Source organism: Amblyomma mixtum, chromosome 2 (genome assembly GCF_055824585.1).
Source record: "Amblyomma mixtum isolate Tamu chromosome 2, ASM5582458v1, whole genome shotgun sequence".
Classification (NCBI taxonomy): domain Eukaryota; kingdom Metazoa; phylum Arthropoda; class Arachnida; order Ixodida; family Ixodidae; genus Amblyomma; species Amblyomma mixtum.
In genome coordinates this window covers 47,833,457-47,853,317 of record NC_143013.1, presented here as the reverse complement: position 1 = coordinate 47,853,317, position 19,861 = coordinate 47,833,457, and the positions used below count along the sequence as shown (strand labels likewise).

At 48.2% G+C, this 19,861-nt stretch overlaps 1 protein-coding gene across 1 annotated transcript in view; it reads right to left on the bottom strand.

The window, feature by feature from the left end:
* Nucleotides 1–719: 719 nt before the first annotated feature.
* The window catches only part of LOC149359243 (SEC14-like protein 2), a 38,079-nt gene continuing 18,937 nt past the window's right edge, over nt 720–19,861 (bottom strand). The window contains exons 6-11 of the mRNA XM_089568995.1: nt 13,910–14,004; nt 11,486–11,564; nt 9,186–9,266; nt 5,027–5,113; nt 4,532–4,930; nt 720–983 (exon numbers count right to left, since the gene is read on the bottom strand). Coding sequence (XP_089425121.1) covers nt 889–983; nt 4,532–4,930; nt 5,027–5,113; nt 9,186–9,266; nt 11,486–11,564; nt 13,910–14,004 — 836 coding nt within the window. The 3' untranslated portion in view covers nt 720–888. The remainder of the gene's footprint in view (nt 984–4,531; nt 4,931–5,026; nt 5,114–9,185; nt 9,267–11,485; nt 11,565–13,909; nt 14,005–19,861) is intronic.

Here is a 19,861-nt window from a genome sequence, read left to right as displayed (position 1 = left end):
ATGCAGTTGCAGCGCGCCGGTTTCTCAACATCGGCTCGCCGAGGATGGAAACCGCTTAGCAAAGCGTCTGCGAAACCCAACCGTTGCAATGTGATGCCGGGTCTCATTTTCACACTTTCCTAAGAAGCGCCAGACTTTCGCGTGCTGTGCGTTCTTCGTCTCGAACCACGGTATCGCATCGCTTAACGCTGCACCACTGAGCCAGGAGGGGTATGAGGGATCGCAGGGATGTATGGATGCAAATCAGGAAATGAACTGTATATATGGGAATTAGCCCATCACGCTATCTCGTCATACCCTTAAGGCGGAGTGTTCCCTCGTGACAACACAGCGCAGACAAGACAAGGACGTCTTACCAAGTTTCCCATCCAATTGTAAGGTCACACACTGGCCTCACACTTCGATGGACGAGCATCTTCCAATAAGGTATGCTGACATCCTGATAAGAATTCTGACAAGCACATTAAACCTCATTCGGGCTTTAAATGTCGCATACACCGCAAGTTGGCCAATCTGCCCTGCACTCATTGCGGATATATTCAAATGCAGAGCAGTTTTAACTTCTCCTCATGCCCTGGCACTATCCCCCGAAATTCTGATCCCTCGTCCGCTGCGCCATGCAGAGGGGAGGACAGGCAGCTAGAAAGCGCTGCTCTATTCGGCGCTCCAGAAGAGTAATTTTTTTTATTTTTCAGGAATGAACAGTGCTCCACCCAGAAGCCGTGTACATCTTCGTAACTTTATTTTCTGATTTTGTCAACAGCGACGAGGCTATTCTAAATTTCCTACGCCACCTTTGCAGGGCAGCTTCAGTTGCTGAGATACCAGTCACTGTGCCCTCTCTGTGGCGACCTGCGTCGGCAGCCGAGCCAGGAGGTGGCCGCCGCATCAGCTGGCTGGTGGCGGAGGTGGGACAACCTGGACCTCGTACGCCACGTCCTTGCCGCTCACCCAGCTAAAGGAGTTGTCGAACTGCAGCACGTCTGCGAGGACAGAAATGTGCGCGCTCAGTAAAAAGCAAGCGCGCTTTTTGTTAACGGCACAGTGAACAAAAATCTGTCCATTTATGGCCGGACAGTCGCTGCGACGACAACACTCACTGGAACAGAATTAAGCGGAACCTTATTTCGTAAATCGCTGCCTCTATCCGAAGTGTTCTACTGGTCCTGATGGTATACCTAATGCTTTCTTAAGGCGTCATGCAGAATCCCTAGCCCATTTCTTAAAGGTGCACTGAAGAGGAATTTGAACTCGTCTTGTTGCCGCGGAAACTCGATCTACACGTTCCCAGCATTCCTAGAAACTTTATTTCCCAGCATTCCTAGAAAGTTATTTATTGCCCTGTGCGGCCGATTTCCCTAATTTAAGTCGGATTAACTTCCGGCTCCCGCCTTTTTTTTTTTTTTTGAATTCCCCGCATACGGTGGGAGGAGTCGACCAACGCATGGAGTGTCTCTCAGGCAGTCGCGTGGCGACTTTGCTTTAACTTTAATTTTGTTTCTTTTAGGTTTCCGTGAATAAATATGTCTAGTCAGGGACTACATAGCTGCAAATTAGACCCACGGAAATAAAAATACGCGTGGACTCTTTGCTTTCGCCGATCACAACGTATCGCTGAGCCGATGGCAGAGCGGCAAGCCGCCACGGGACTAGGTGAAAGGTTGGCCGACTCCTCCCACCGTTTGTGGGGAATTAAAAAAAGAAAGGCGGGAGCCCGACGTTATTCTGATTTAAGTTAGGGAAATCGGCCGCACAAGGCAATAATTCTAAGTTTCCAAGAACGCTCGGAACGTGTAGATCGCTGCTGCTAGATTCATTAACCCTTGATTGGCTCACAGCCTGAGTTGTGCCTGTTCACAGAACGGAGACCGCTTTTCGGTGGGGAACTACCACCCTATCTCGCCAACTTGTTCTTCCTGTAAGCTCGTTGAACACATTGTCGCAAATAATATAATGCAGATTCTAAATACAAATTCAGCTCTCAGTCCATGCCAACATGGTTTCAGAAAGGAATTTTCAACCGTCATGCAATTAACCACAGCTGTTCACGCTTTTAGTGCAGTATCATTCGGCGAGGTTCCACACAATAAACTACTACTGAAACAGTTTGAGTACGTGCACCACTCATAAAATGGACTGCTGCTTACTTATGGCACAGGACACAGTTATGTGGAGACTGACGGATTTTGTTACCCTCCAGTCGAGGTCACCTCGGGTGTACCGCAAGGGAGTTTGTTGAGTCCTTTATTGTTTTTGGTATATATAGCATGCCGGGCACATGCATCAAGCATCCTATCCGCACAGGAAAGACTAATGATGCAAAGCTTCTGGAAATTTTGAACATCTTGAAAAAAATAAACAAACGTTTCTTTTCGAGTTTTTTTTTCAAGAAATATCAAATTTTGGAGAAAATGCAAAACACTACAAGAACAGATTAAAAAAAATGCTTAATAGTAGAAACACCAAAACGAATGATGAGTATTCAGACGAATATGCAGATGTAAATATCATATTTGTGGAACGAACTTCTTGTTCTATTACACCTAGGAAATCAACATTAAAATCAACCAAAAATCAGTCCGTGTTGGACTCGGAGTGACTGTCGCTGCATGCGGCACTACGCGTTCCCGTAGCCTTCCCGTAAGAAGCCTGTACAGCAAGATTTGTGTTGGCTAGGAAGGCTTGTATTCGATGAAAACCGCTTACGTGCGCAGTAACCTTTGTTGTTTTGCGCCGTGCGCGTCGCGCGTAAACGTGTTCAGCGATTCCGTTCTGCTCCAGCCCTGAGTTCAAATAATCAATATTTATAGTTACGTTCAGCCTGGAGCATACATGCGACGGGGCCTTCAACCCGCAACCTCGAACGTTGCAAAAACGGTATCTGGCACTTGCAATGGCGATCGCTTACCAATAATTCGTCGATGTAGGGTGTAGTTGCTCTTAAAACAAAACAAATAATGAAGCAAAAACTAAAATCAAGAACTCCTAAAACTCTGAAATTTCATGTGGAAATTTTCGACGCTTTTTTTTTTCGCTTTTATGACCCCTGAGAAAAAAAAAGGTCTTTTTTGCCAAAATTTCTGCGCTTTTTTCCGGTCCTCACATCTCTAGGTAAGACGCATTCTACAGCATTGCCACGCTAGAAACCTCCCACTTATTCCCATTTGTATGGACCCCGGGCCACGAGTCTCTGCCTGGCAATGAGTGCGCACACGCGCTCCACAAGATCTGACCCGCCGGGCACGAGTGAAGGAAGAGGCCCCCGGACTGCAGGCAAGGAAAACGATGAGGCGACAAGACCACCCTGCGGGGCCTCCAAACTCAGGGCCGCTCACTTACACGAACATAACCGAGTGAGTAAGAACGCGTCGACAATCCCACAAAACCCTCAATAGGGCCGACGCCACAGCTGGCACAGACTCCCGACTTTCCCGTAGCCTAACATTTGTTCACAAGTGACTTTTCTACGCAATGCCTCGAATGCTGTCCGCAGTGCAACAACCCAAGCCCAACACTATCACTCTGTCTGGGAGTGCCCGAACCCACCAGGAAACCAAACTCTCATCTTACACTCTTCATTCTCCTCCTGGGAGGCTACCGTGTCCGGACCCGGGTGACCAGCAACAGCTGATCAAGCGGGTGCGCCGTCAGCTATCCTGGGCTGAGGACATCATGGATGGCTAACGGTAAATAAATGTTTTTACCGCCACCACCACCACTCATTATGCGGCATGATGGAATCCGCTAGTGAGCTGGGCCGACGTGGTGGCTTAGCGCTTATGGTGCCCTGCTGCTGACCTGAAAGACACGGGTTCGATCCCGGCCGCGGCGGTCGCATTTCGGCAGAGGCGAAATGCTAGAGGCCTTTGTAGTGTGCGGTGTCAGTGTACGTTAAAGAAGCTTAGCAGAGTGGTTTCTTGGGCGAGTTGGTTTACCATATTGAAATATACCTGCGCTTAAAAGACACGGACTGAAAGAAAGAGACACACACACAAAGCGCTTTGTGTGTGTGTCTCTTTCTTTCAGTCCGTGTCTTTTAAGCGCAGGTATATTTCAATACGTTAAAGAACTCCAGGTAGTTGAAATTATCCGTAGCCCTTCACTACGGCGTCCCTCATGACCCGAGTCGCTTTGGGATGTTGAACCCATGAACCAAACTACACTGAACTAGTGAGCTGGATTAAGACGCTTATTAGCCGTTAAGTCTTAAAATTTACCGGCTGTGGACAGAAAGAGCCGTGAAGCTACGAAAACGACGAGCTCGTGCGGCAAAAAAAAAAGCCACAGTTGGGAATGCTTTGCCGTAGAGTAGGAAAGAAAATACAGAGACGGCGACAGAAAAGGAGCATCAACACGCAAAATAGAACAGAATGAGACCGTAAAAGCACCCAAATATCATCTCGCTCTTATTCTTACACGAGGATGAAAAGCAATATGCGAAAAGTTTGCATAGCGAGTACCCTCGAAACGAATCGTGGCTAATTTGGAGTAGCTGCGGATGCGACCTCTCCTCCGAGGCGAGCGCACTCACAGGTTCCAGGCCGGGTGCAGACGTGGGAGCCGTGCTCGGGCACGAGGCTGCAGGAAGGCACGCGGTGAACCTCGAGCAGCTGTTCTTCCTGGAAGCGCAGCCCGAAGCCCAGGTCGCCCTTGGCCGTCTGGAAGGTCCAGCGGATCCGCGAGCCCGGCTGGTCCACAGCAATGGGCATTTCGAAACGACCCCGACGCTCGATGCTGAAGTGCTGCACGCCGTCGCGGCCCCAGAGCCGCTTGGAGGCCAAGTTGTCGCGGTACTCGTCCGGCACCTCTCCGCCGGGGCACACCAGGTGCGGGCAGCGAGGGTCACCGTCCGGCCCCGTCAGGGTGCCGCCCCAGTGGGCTGGCAGCTTGGACAGGTCCATGTGGTCGGCCAGAGCGGACTTCCAGCCTTCTGCGCCGTGGTAACGAAACACTTCGACTTCAAAAAAAATCCATGTTTTAAAGACAGAGGCATGCGGTGACTTTTGAGGGAACAGCGCGGCCGTACCTTTGCCGTAGATGGCGACCTTGTCCACTGTTCTCTGGGTCAGCAGCGGCCGCACAATCTTCCATAGGACGGGGAAGAAGCTCGGCACTGCACAACAGGTTTGCGTCGCATGGCACTTCGTCAGAACTGGCGCCAAATCGGAAACTCAGAATTCGAATAGCCAAGCTTACTACACAAGTGGACCAATACCCATGGGACCTCGCTCACCCCAATTGGCTAACAAAGTGTGAATCCCTCGAAGGCCGCCTAGACACCAAAGCTACGTGGAACCTTCTGCGATGCCTAATTGACCCTTCGAAAGCGAAGAGCGAACAACACAGAAATTTGCATCGAGCCCTACACAGCTTTCAAGGCACGGATCACGAACTCGTGGATGAACTCACGCGTCGCTATATCTGCACCACCGTGATCTGCACGGACTTCTGGCCAAACTCGGCACAGAGGCTCTGAAGCAACTCACGGATTACATTATCAAATGCTAGCGTACCGGCACCATTCCACAAGTATGGAAAATAGCCAATGTACACTTTATCGCCAAACTCGGCAAGAAAATCAGCATCGAATACATGCGCCCCATATCCCTCACGTCATTCGCAGGCAGACTCATGGAAAATGCAGTCCACGCGCGTCTCTCCAACTATCTTGAGGACAACGAGCTACTGCCACACACGATGTTTGGATTCAGGGCACCGTTGTCCATCCATGATGTGCTTCTACAACTGAAATGCGAAGTCATTGATCCCTCACGCAGAAACAGTAACCGAGCGCTTCTAACCCTCGACCTCAAGGGAGCGTTTGACAACGTCAATAACTCCACGATCCTCAACAACCTCCACAGCACGAACTGTGGCCAGCGAGTCTGCTCGTACACCTGCGATTTTTTTACGGACAGAACCGCCAACATCAGCACCGGTACAGAACAAACCCGCAAGTGAAGATGGGCACGAGAGGCACTCCGCAAGGGACAGTACTATCCCCACTTCTCTTCAACAGTACACTCCTAAATCTACCACACCTTCTCAATTAGGTACATGGCATACGCCATCCCCTTTACGCTGATGATATAACCACCTGGACAGCCACGGGAAGTACGGGAATGATTGAAGAACAACTACAAACAGTGGCGACAACAGTTCAAAATTATACACGGGCGTGTGGTCTAACGTGCTCACCGGAAAAATTTGAACTCCTAGTCTTCCGTCAACGCAAGAATCATGACACCATCAACATCCACGTTGACAACTCGCCCATCAAGGAAGCTCAGACCCTCAAGATACTGGGTCGGTACATAAATAACGACGACAACAACCTTCTTGCCCTCCAGAAACTCCGGCTCGTGAGCGAGCAAGTCGCCAGGATGATCGCCAGGATAACGACGCTGAAATCAGGGATGCGAGAAGATACTCTGCGACTGGTGCAGGCTTTCGTCGTAAGCCGCATCGTCTACGCAGCAACCTACCTTCGCCGCCTCAAGAAGCGTGACATCAAGAAGCTCGGCGTCATAATCAGAACAGCCTACAAGAAGGCCCTGGGCCTCCCTCTTGCGACATCGACGGGCCTGCTCTTACGACTGGGCGTTCACAACACGACAGGCGAGCTGATAGAGGCACACCTCACGGAGCAGGTGGTACGGCTCTCCACTACTCGGACTGGCCGAAAAGTTCTCAATGATTTAAACAATAATTGCCGCCTACAGCTGGACGCCAAAAACAACATTCCAGCCTCATGGAGAGGACAATTCAAGGCAGCTCCACTACTTAGGAATATGCACCCCGATTTTCGCCAGTCAAGACGACAAGCACGAGCCGAAGCTATGAAAAGTCACTACGGCGGGCGCGAGGGCGTGTTCTATGTCAATGCTGCGGGTCCCGAGCAGGGAAGGACGGCCGTCGCGGTAGTGCACCAAAATAAAACAATGGACGCACTAGTACTGGCTAGCCGGACATACTGGCTGCGGAAGAAGTGGCGATTGCTTTAGCTGCAACCCACACTAGCTCGGAATACATTTTTACAGATTCACAGACAGCGCATCGCAATTACCTCAGGGGCAAGATCGCACCGCTAGCAGCTAGAATCCTGAAAGACAGCTACACCCGTGGCTACCGACCCACACACAAACACTTAATATGGGTACCAGGTCACCAGGACATCCCAGGGAACAAGAGCGCACATGCCTCAGCCCGAGCATTTATCTCCCAGGCACCCAGCACAGATGCTGTGAAACCTCCTACCCCACTAATGACTTACACCGACATACTTCAGCACTTAAGACTATCCCGTCGGGTTTACCCTCCGCCGTCTAAGACACTAGACAAAGGGGAGGAACTACACCTCCGTAAGCTACAGACCAACACATATACAACCCACGAAGACTACACGCAATAGACCCGGAGTCATTTGACTCACAATGCAAATTTTGTGGGGAGAAAGCGGACCTGTACCATATGGTATGGGCCTGCCAACGAAATCAGGCGGTCACTGTCAATAACCAGCCAACGCAGGAGGGGTGGGAGGCAGCTCTGACCAGCTCGGACGAAACGAGTCAAAAAGAACTCATCGAAAGAGCCCGGACAATTTCATTAAAATATTTTCAACTCGATAAGATAAATACGGACTAAAATTTTTAATTCAGAATACGTGGTTTAAAAGGAAGCTAAAAGCTGAGTTTTGCTGCAGACAAGAGGGCGAGGAATTTCCTCCCTCCGTGCTTGCCTACGGGGCTCTCTTGTCGATGCCAGGGAGCCCTTTTTACGAGTTACCCTGACCGAAAAAAAATTAGTGATCACTGCGGCGATCCGCACTGGGAGAACGCGAAAGCATTGACGCCTCCTCGGCACTAGTCGACTCTTTTTGCCTCTCTCTATCATTTTCTTTTTCTTTGTTAATTATTACTGAATTAGCTTAATTACCTTATGCTTTAATTCAAGATCGATTGATTTACTCTGATTATACGTTCTTTTATCTCAACCATTTTGGTTTTTCAAATTTGACGCCGTAGTTGCTTTCCCGTCCACTTATTATATTCCCGTCAAGCCCAATGGTTTTTGCTGATAATTAATTAATTAATCTATGGCAATGAAAAATTTTGTTCGATTAATTATTACTCATCAAATACATTTCAATTCATGTCAAAGTTTATTTTCACTCCTTTGCCTATTTTTCAACTATGTTGCCGTCCACGGCTGTTTTCCTGTCCACTCACTATATCGACGTCCGCGCTATTTCGGCGTTTTTTTCGACATTTTTGGCTCTAATGAATTAACTAATCATCCTATCGCCGTAATTTCTTTTTGTGCAGCATCCCCACACCATCCTCTATCGATCACAACTACTCGATCGTGTTATGCTACCTCTTCTGAGAACGTCACAACTGCTGAGGACACGTTTTCCGGACACGTCTTGGTGACACGACCCCGCCGACATAGCCTAGAAATGCTTTTGCATTAAAAAATCAAACTTCACATACGGAGCGGAATTACAATGATGTTTAAATATTGCATAACGTTGTCGAATGGTATAATGTGGGTCATCTCCTAATAAAAGTGAAGGTTCGAACGGCATGTGGTACTTATAAAATTTTTCAAAATGAGCACGGCGATGAGTTTTATAAAATGGACAGTTAAAGACTCATTGAAAGCGGGGCGCAACAATGCTCACATTCAGGTGGTTCTGCTCCTAAAAGCAAGTATTTTTGTGTTAGGTGCGCGCGCCTAATCTGTAACCTTGCGTGTATTACTTCATAAAACCGATTTTTATGTTGGCAATACTTTCATTATTTTCTGTTTGGAGCGATCGGGAGCAATTGATGTGATTTCTTTTTGCTAGGCTCTTAACATCGGGACAAACGTTGGCAAAACCAGATTTTGGTAGGTTCTGAACCTCAGGACATAAATCGGCAAGAGACAATTTTTCTAGGTTCTCAACCTCCGGACTAACGCTTTCGTACCACACACGCAAGGCGCTAGACTTACATCGGCTTGTGGGGATAAACGTTCCAAAGCAACACAGGCTATGAGGGACGTCTCGTTTGCTGAAAAAAATGAGCATCACATGTTAAACCTCATGCATGCGCGTTGTCATTACTCTGCCCTTGTCACTGCCACACGCGCGACCACGAGGCAATTTTAATAGTGACGCTCCCCAAAAAGAGTGGGCTCACCGTTGATGACGAACGCCTTTTCGAGGGACTCCGGGTAATTAGCCTCGTACATCTTAAGAAGGTCCGTCAAGAGGTTGAGCACTGTGAACAGATGGGAAACGATGCTCTCCATCAGTAGCTGCTTGGAAAAGAGAAGTGCGATTTAATTGCCTGCTTGAAATTTGCTGCCAGCTGGCGCAGCCATGCCGCCCACTACAGTCACACGCGATCGCGCAGCAGTATGCTTCAGGCATTCTTGTATACCCTCCATTAGAGGAGAGGCGGGAGCACAGGGTAGTTTTTATTATACAATTTTAAGTTCCTCTACAAGGGGCATACACCGGGTGTTTTTTTTTAGAAGGTGCAAAATTTTTAAAGAAAGGTAAATTCCTTTAGATTTATTTTAACTCTGGGGCTATACTGAGGGCTACGGCGGACACCAGGTAAGAGGCAAACTACTTTAATTAGTTCGCTGATTAACTGATTACGTTAATTAACTTTTATAATTTTTATTTTAGGGGATATGTTGTATTAGCAGAATTGGAGATCGTCTTTCAAACAGTCCAGCCAAGAAAAAAGATTTTCATGAAAAATTTTTTTGCGCGCGTAACGAACCGAGAAAAAGTCACCCTGGTAGGCAGCTTCACACTGTAACACAGCGTCTGTGAGCGCTCGCTCCGCCCTGCACTTTGTGTCAATGCGTTTTTGTTCCAGCGCGGCATTCCGTGAGGCCGCGGAGCGAAGCGAGATAAGCAGCGATAGCGCAGGCCGCCAGTCCGGGACGCGTGACACAAAGCGCAGGGCGGAGTGAACTACGTCAGAGGCGCTCCCGCCGCTGCGTTACAGTGAAGATGCCTACCAGGGTGACATTTTCGCGCCTCGTAACGTGCGTGAAAAATTTTTAATTGAAATTGTTTTTTCTCGGTTGGACTGTTTAGAGGACGATCTCCAATTCTGCGAATACAACATATCCCCTAAAACAAAAATGAGAAAAGTTAATTAACATATTTAGTTAATCAGCGAACTAATTAAAGCAGTTTTCCTCTTGCCTGGCGCCCGCCGTAGCCTCCAGTATAGCCCCAGTGCTAAAACAAATCTAAAGCAATTTACCTTTTTTTGAAAATTTTGGACCTTCTAAAAAAAAAACACCCGTATAGCCATACAAATGTGAGGATGCGACACCTCCATACAAAATACTTAAAGAATACTATGCCCAGCTACAAGGAACGTGCCTAAAAAATTATTTCAAACGAACAAATTTTTGTTCCTTTTCATCCTCCCCGCTAGGAGGAGTAGGACGCTTGAACCAAAGAATGGAGCACTGGTAAAAGCGCTCAAAAATATTATGTTAATTTACGTTATACACACCAAATGTGGAGCACGACTCCAGTCGTTTTGTTTATCCACATTATTTTGTGTGTGGCTGTGGCAGCAAGACCACAAGGCTTATTTTCACTTTCTTTCCAAATTATTCCTGAAATAAAAAATAGCTCACAGCAATGCTGGCCAGTCTTGGCGGATTGTGAACAACCCTTGAATAGAGCGCAGAAAACGGCACAATACAGGTAGCGCTCACTCCGCTACTGTGTCGTTTCTTCCGTGCCTATCGCGTCAAAAGCAGGCGCCAACTCGCCCCACAGTCGGTATTCAGGTTATCCTAATCCACACAGAGGCCCGCCTTCCTCAGTGCGAGCCATCGCAGTGCGACACGTCCATTATCCGGAGAGACAAATTTCGAGCGGCACACTAATGCGAAATCGCACAAGGGGATAAACGATTAGCACTAGGCGGCGGGAAGAGACTGTGCATTGTCAAGTTGGTCAGCTCCACACTAAATCTCCTCTGAACAGCCTTAGGCAAAAAAAATCAGGGGTCACGGAGTATGAAAAATTTCTTAACCATCAACTGCTACTAACGAACCAGGCCGGGAGACAATGTCCATTTCCTCCCCCCCTTACCGTCCCACTCCTCCTCAAAGAGCGCAGTCACAAAAATGCCCTTTCTAGCCAGCACATTTGCAACAATAAAATCTCGGCGGTGTAACGTAGATCGCTAAGGCCTATTGCAGGTGCTACAGGACTTCAAGTCACATCGGCTGGTTTGGCTTGAGCACCAAGCAAAGTAAATGATGGATACTTGCTTTTGCGCGCCGAGATCCCAAACTTCGCAGAGAAAGTTATGAGCGCCAGCCATGTCAGCCATTTCAAAAGAGCCAGTCTGTGCCCACTCCACCCCCACCTCCTCCCATAATCGTGGCTGCGATGACATACGAGCTACGTAGACTGCTTCACCGCTGTGCTGACATGCAGGAAAGCACGCACCTTGCCAGGAGTACAGCTGACGCACAGAGAAGCCCTCGTAGTCCATCACCACGTACTGCGTCTCGATCGGTCGTCCCAGCTGGAATGCGCAGCAGAAAGACGTTCCAACAAATGTTTCGCATTTCTCCATCAGTCTCCCGTTAATTTGAAAGGGACAAAAATGCAAATAGCAAACTCGCCACAGTCAATCCAGCATTTTGAGCAGAGCGGACGCGTTGCGTGCGTAGCGAAAGGAGATGGTCTACCATTGGAACGCCACGAGTAGCCAGAGCAATTAGCTATTTCACATGCTTTTTATGCGAAGCATATTGCTAGAGCTACCACTCACGCCGTCGCCGTGGGACCCCCACGTGACACCGTGACGTCACACCACGTGACACCTTGACGTCACACCACGTGACATCGGATGAGAGAGCCGGCCTCCACCTCGCGCCGTCGCCGTGGGACCCCTAGCCGTCACGCCACGTGACACCGTGACGTCACACCACGTGACATCGGATGAGAAAGCCGGCCTCCACCTCGCGCCGTCGCCGTGGGACCCCTAGCCGTCACACCCGCGCATTCCCGCGCATTTCGAACGCGCGTTCACACTCGGTGTAGGTGAAACGCTCGCTCCACCGGGCAGGCAGACGCGGCTTCCGTGGCAATCCAGGCGCTCACCCAATGCGCGTCTCGGGGTTAGTCGGCGTTCCGCTGTAGCCATGCCGTTGTCTTCCCCCACGACGAAGGCTTCTAGTGGTTGTATTAAAATGACCAAGTATTCAACCAAGGAAAGCCATGTATTACCAAGCCTAGCCACTAATATGCTTCGCATTTCCCAGGCTTAGCCAAGCTGAGCCTCAGCAATTTTTTTTTATTAAATCTAAACAGAAAATATACAATTCTGGTTTTCCTAAATGCCCAGTAAATATAGCAGCCGCAGGTCGACATTTTTGGCTTACGTGGCGGGCGGAAGGTACTCCTTTTGCTCCTATTGTTTTTGCTAGAGATGGGGGACAGTACAGAGCATTGTTATCGGAAACAAGCTACGTGTGACGCGTCTCAAGTTTGACCTGGTACTGTTCGCTTGCCTCAGAGTCTGATATGAACGGACTGTCCGTCACTTGTGTGGCAACGTGGTATACTGCATGAGCCGGCTTTTTCTCCTGGATCCACGGCGTGAACAGCAACTAGAGGGTGCAGTAACCTCCGGAGTTCGTACCACTTGCTAGCCTATACGCCGACGTGATTGCGACGTGCTGCCAGAAGCCACTGTCGCTACGGCACACTTCTGCTACTGGACACGAGCTTGTTTCGGGCTGCGGAGGCCGCACTGGCCGACGCGAAATGCAAAAGCACAGCTAGGTACTGTTCCATTCCGGTGCAAACTGAAAAATATGAGATTGTCGAGTCACCTACAGCTTGTCAACATTTGTACACTCAGCGGCAATCCCTAAGAGTAATAAGGCGAATTAGCAGTAGATCGAAGAAAACGTTCCTCCCTCTAGCAGATAAACTGCTTAAGAAAAAATTCTCAGACGAGTACGATAGTCGGTAATGCGAAATTTGAGGGAAGCTCTTCACGCATTTTCTTACGCAAAGAGTATTATGCTTATCTGCCATCTTTCAAGCAGCAGACACCTGCCAATCCCTCCACTTTCGCTGTGGCAGGTGGCGTGTTACGCCGACTACGCCAACGACGTGGAATCCAGGAAGGTATTTTAGTACGCATTAAATCTGACCTAATTCTGAGAGTTCTTGAAAGAGCGCACTCTTGGAAAATCGGAGCACACCGCGAATGAGGGGAGTAAGCCTAGCACACTGAGAAATCTGTTTGTACACAGTCTGTTTCGCGCGTGCGATCTGTCAGATAGCTTCCGTTCAGACGTGATCGATTAGATTACTCGAGGATAAGACAGGCTAACAACGCAATCACCTCATCCTTAGTCGGATTTTGGTTAACAACGTCGTGGAATTGGAGCGCTTCAGCCACAAGCTGATCGTAGCGGAAAAGCTTGAAGGGCAGGCAGGCGCGAAAATGAGTCCGACCACCGCTGCCCTGTTCCGGCACTGTAGTTGGTGCCTCGTAACCACCACACGGCTAGGCTTAACGCGACCGCGGTCGTGCAGGCTATGCAAGCTGGTCAAGTAGACACGCTTTCTTTACAGGGGAAAAAGGACTGCGAATATGAACGGAATTGAGGCCTCGTAAGAGGCACGCATAGAACTCTCTCGCTCCGCAACCACCATGGAGGCTCCGTTGAGCGTGCTGGGCGCCATCTTGTAGTGCGGCTTCCTCTACGCTAATTTCTCCGTTTGCCCTCACCCGGTGGTTCGCGCAGCGACCGCTACAGGTGCTACGTGTTCGCATTCACAAGCGAAACAACGCGTTAAACGTGGAGGCCGTTGACCACATGTGTCCGCAAGCACAAGTTTGACTCGCACCCTTCGTGACGTGTCCCTCTTGATCTTCTCCTGGAGCTCCAGCAGGTACATGCAGTGCCGGTACACGTCCGCCTGTGGCAGCACCTGCAAGAAGCCTGCGAAAGGTGTGCTCAAGGTCTAAACTCAGTGCCCGGAGTATCCGCATGGAAGAGGGGATCTTGAAAAATTTAGCGCGACACACAAGGACCGAAAGAGTAGACGACACGAGCGCTGACTAACAACTGGAAGTTTATTCGAAAACACGTAGAATTATAAAGGAAGAAAGTGCGATAAAATCGTTGGTCAAAAACCAAAAGAAGAAAACTAAACACAACAGTCACCGCCAGCTCCTGCTATCAAGACGCAAAGCACTTGTCCAGATAAGCTACCTCTTTTTCCCGTATAGTAACGGACGGTTTGGCCACGCACGTGTTATGAGCCTTGGCGATACTATATGCCTCGTAAATTTCCCTACACAACACGTTGTCATTCTTGTACTCAATCGTAGTGTTGTCAAGGATCGGCGAGCACTTGCTGGTCCCGAGATCCTTGCACTCACGGCAGTGCAAAACAAGGTTCGAAGACACCGGTTTCCTGCAGTCCAGTGAATTCTTGTGCTCCTGCAGCCGCACATTGATGCACCTGCCCGTTTGGCCGTAATACACCTTCCCGCAGGCCAATGGCACCTTGTACACAACCCCCTTTTCGCAGGCGGTGAAATCACTGGCATGACTGGCAGTACACTCCCGCGGGGATTTTCGAGGCAGTGTCTTGTCTAGCCTGTTCCGAACTGCCGCGCACACTCCCCCGACCTTGTTATCAGCTGAAAAGACCAGCTGCACATCATGCTTAGCTGCAATCTTCCGTAGTCGATGAGACAGCCCGTGTATGTATGGCATACATGCAACCTTCTGGCGTGGCCGGTCCGCTGGTTCCTGAACCGAGGGGAAAGCCTCGCGCTTCAGTTTTAGCAATAGTCGCTCCGTAAGCCGGGCAAGATGCTTTTGAGGGTAACCAGCTTCTTGTAGTCTGGCCACTTGCCTCAAAAAACCTTCCTCAAGTCGGTGGGGACACGACTGCCTCAGGGCTGTGGTCATACCGGACATGGCTATGCCGTCCTTGACAAGTCTTGAATGCTGGGACTGGAAGTTTAGAAGGGGCTTCCCCGCCTTTGGAGCATACACCCAGCAAACATGCTGATTGGTTAACTTCAACTCCAGGTCCAAAAACCGGATACAACCCTCTCTTGGCACTTCAAAAGTGAAGTTGAGGCCCTGACCTCTATCCTTGAAGATCTTGAGAATATCAGGCGTCGTTCGGATGCTACTGGCCCCTTTGATGAAGACAAGGTAGTCGTCTACATACCTGAAAATTCGTCTTGTGACGTCCTTCAAATCAGCTTCCAGATTCCTGTCTACCTTCGATAGAATAAACTTCGAATAAACTTCCAGTTGTTAGTCAGCGCTCGTGTCGTCTACTCTTTCGGTCCTTGTGTGTCGCGCTAAATTTTTCAAGATGTATGTTAACCAACTCGCCCAGTCTGCAGTATTGAAGAGGGGATGCTTACCGACACTGTTCTATCCCGCCCGTACTAGGAGACTTCGGTTACATTACTTACAATGTTGACAAAGCTGACTGGCTCAATAGTCACTTTCATTCCGTTTTTTCTGCTCCAACGCCTTTAGTAAACAAAGATCCGCCGAACTATCACGGACCTTCTTTGTCTCAGGTCTTCGTAACGTATGAAGGAGTGGTCAAAGTGCTCACTGGCTTGAAGCCAAACTCTGCCTCAGGCCCGGATTTTATTCTATGCTCTGTTTTAAAGGCCTGTGCGACAAACGTGCCCGGGTTCATCGTTCTCATGTTTAATAGGTCTTTGGAATCTAGTGAGTTGCCCTTAGAACGGAAAAGAGCGATAATTGTGCCGGTGCGGGTTGTTTCGAGTTACAAACCGATTTCCCGTACCTGTGTGAGCTGCAAAGCCCAAGAACACACCATCTATTCCAATGTTGTCCATCGCTTGAAGGATAACAAGGTTTTTCCTGCGTCCCTCAATTTTTAGAATCGACATATTTCTCTCATTTGACTCCGGTATGCAAGTTTTGACTGTGTCTTGTTAGATTTTAAATAAGGTTTCGATACCGCAAACTTTCAGACCTTGGTTTGCTTCCCTCAATTCTCAAATGGATAGAACAATATTTAACCGGTCGCTCCCAGAAAGTTTTAATCAACGGTTATGAATCTAACGTTTCATCTGTAACGTCTGGTGCACTTCAAGGCTCAGTTTTAGGGCCACTACTCTTTATAGTTTGCATGTATGACAAATACTAACGTCACCTCACACGTCAGGTTGTACGCTGGTGAATGTGCCATATACAGGAATATATCTACACAGGCAGACGCTGCTGAGCTGCAAAGCAGATATTAATCGTACCGCGCCATGGTGCCACAAATGAAAAATGAAACTAAATTTTTCAAAATGCAATTATACCCAGTTCAGCAGAAAGCGCACAAACGTGGAGGCAATGCATCACTTAGATGAGGTTGGTAGCGTTAAGTAACCTGGGCATTAATTTCATTTCAAACCTCACATGGAATAAACATGTATTGGCATTGGTATATTGGGGTTAACGTCCCAAAGCAACTCAGGCTATGAGAGATGCCGTAGTGAAGGGCTCCGGAAATTTCGACCACCTGGGGTTTACTAACGTGCACTGGCACCGCACAGTACACGGGCCTCTAGAATTTCGCCGTCATCGAAATTCGGCCGCCGCGGCCGGGATCGAACCCACGTCTTCCAGGTCAGCAGCCGTGCACCGTAACCCCTGAGCCACCACGGCGGGTGAATAAACATGTACAATAAGTAACTATTAAGGATAGACAAGTTTTTAATTTTATCAAGCGAATTTTCAGGACTGCTCCTCGTGACATTAAAAAACGATACCTTACTAATGCTCGTTCCATCTTAGAGTATGCTGCCGGAGTCTGGGCCGCGGCGGTGGCTCAGTGGTTGTGGTGCTCGGCTGCTGACCCGAAAGACGGGGGTTCGATCCGGGCTGCGACGGTCGCATTTCTATGGCGGAGAAATGCAAGAGGCCCGTATACTTTGCGATGTCAGCGCACATTAAAGAACCCAGAGCCCTCCACTATATAGCAAACACCAAAAGTCGCATGTGTTGCTAAAAGTTTAGCAGTGGAAAACGGCGTAATAGTGTAATTATTTGACGGCTTAAGGATAATTGGTAAGAAAGCAGAAAAAAAATAACCACATTCTGCCGGTGGTTGTTTTTCTTCTGTTTTCTTATCAATTAGGGGGTTTAAAGTCCGCGGCGTCCAGTATTGCTCTGGTGGCCAGTCACAACCGTAAACGAAACCAGCGTTTTGTCTGACTTTATTAAGTAAGCCAGGTATCAAAATTCTAGGCCTTAATTTTTTCTTGTGATTAGCTTCTTGTTTCGAGCTAACTAGGTATCTAGTTCGCTGTTTAACTTTTCTATTATATAGTATCTAGTTGTGGGTTTAAATGACTAAAGACACCTAAAATAATGTTCAAGAGCCTTGCAAAGGAACAGCAATGTACGGTTGGTAGCGAGGTGCTTGAAGTGATAAGGGAAAGATTTCAGGGGGCACTTTGGCTCTCTAAAGTGCTGAAAGGCGAAAGCGTTTCCTGGTGCACTGTGTGTTTTTATTTTTGTATTCTATTTTTTATTTTATTTTTATTTCTGCTTCTTTTCTTATTTTTATTTCTTTCATTTTATTTATGAAACACATACCGTCACTAGATGAGCCTTTATTCATGCTCAAACCCTGAGCCTTCGTGGCGGAGTGGTAGCATCTCCACTTCAAATGCCAAAAGCCCTGGTTCGATTCCCAGCCTCGACACACTTTGTTTTTAAGTAGTGACGCCGAAATGCGGACACACTTGCTAACATTCCTTGGTCACAACAGTATGAGGCATTACAGGCTTTCGCCTTAATATGTCCACTTAGGTTTGGTTTATTGGTATATTGGGGTTTAGCGTCCCAAAGCGACTCAGACTATGAGATACGCCGTAGTGAAGGGCTCCGGAAAATTCGACCACCTGGGGTTCTTTAACGTGCACTGACATCGCACAGTACACATTAGAATACATGGACCACCGCGTAGCATTCGCCTATGATAACAAAATAATTGATTGTTCAATTTATTCTTTCATGCTCTTTGCCCCACGGCGGTGGCTCAGTGGTTATGGCGCTCGGCTGCTGACCCGAAAGACGCGGGTTCGATCCCGGCCACGGCATCTGAATTTCGATGAAGGCAAAATTCTAGAGGCCCGTGTGCTGTGCGATGTCAGTGCACGTTAAAGAACCCCAGGTGGTCGAAATTTCCGGAGCCCTCCACTACGGCGTCCGTCACAGCCTGAGTTGCTTTGGGACGTTAAACCCCCATAAACCAAACTAAACCAAACTTTCATGCTCTTTAGATTTCATCAACCGAACGATGGCTGTAGGGGGAAGTTGACTTTCCGGTCACGTGAGGCACGAAGGAAACGGCAATATATGTACTGATACGTCGTTTGCTGTCAATCCAGCTCTTGAAGCAGGCTGGTTTAAGTGTTGTATTTAATTTGAGCTAAAACTGCCTATCAGCGTTGCCTCGTGTGACAAGAAGGTTAACTACACGTAGCACCTGTCGTTTGGTGGATTAAAACGATAGAGCGTCAAAAAGAAATCCGATTATAAATTATTTACCGCTCGCAGGCGAATATCACGAGGTGATCCAAGGCATCATTTCAAAGAAGAGAACACGCAAGAGAAAATTGATCTAGCTCTTTAAGTTGCATTCGACGACTCTAATAATTGTTGAATTTGCACAAAGACAACTTGCGGGGTGTGAAAACGAGACCAATTCGGACGCGGAAGAAGGAGGAGGGATATGGCAGAGAAAAATGGAAAGATTCACAGATTAAGAAATATTTGCACGCAACAAAGGTGGGAGCTCTTGTTGTGCTCTGAGTCCGTCTAGCATCTTTCAGTAGCCACTGCATTTTACACGGAAAAAAATTTGTGAAACATTTTTGAGAAGGATGAAAGTGAAATGGATTCCAGAGACCACGTTTTAGAGAAGAGATGACGCGTTCAATGTTTTTGGGAGACTTTCAAGTTAAATATATTGATCAATAGTAAGCTGCCGCGTGCTTGTGGCCGTTTTTTGTTATTGTTATTATTATTATGTAATGTTTATTGGCAACAGACAATAGAACTACAAAATACTGCTGGCCAGTCAGAGCGTAAAGGGCTTGGGCGACCAAGCTCGGCAACGCCAGAAACTTGCTGGTATTTAGGCTATGCGGCTCGAACTGTATACAAGCTTTTACTGCAAAGCTCCTTGCTGTGTCGCAACAATATATTAGGCATTTTACGCGGCAGTGTATACAGCTACTACGGTCGAAAAGCCGTCAGCGTCGTAGTAGGAGAAGTTGTAGCTGTAGATTTGGTTTGGTTTGTGGGGTTTAACGTCCCAAAGCGACTAAGGCTATGAGAGACGCCGTAGTGGAGGGCTCCGGAAATTTCGACCACCTGGGGTTCTTTAACGTAGTTGTCGATCGGCATCGCGTGTCGGAAATATTCGGGGGCTGCGTGGAAAAATCAGACGGCACGCACACACAATGCACTAAAACGAGCCCTTTCCCTCCCAAGTCTCCAATCACGTCGCATCGTATCACGCCTATGCCTCCTTCATTCCTTTTTCTACCGCCCTATTAACAGGCATCCTTTGCTACAGCCGCCATCAAGAATATCCCCTCGCCTAAACCACAGTCATCCCATAGCTCCCATGAAAGGCCGTACGTCAGCTATGAATGATTCATTCTTTCCCGATGCAATAGCCCGATGGAATGCCCTGCCTGATAATATTGCTTCTTGCACAGATCGAGCAATTTTCCGCACTGAATTAGCGAGTCACCTGTCTTACATGATGTATTCGGCTTTATCA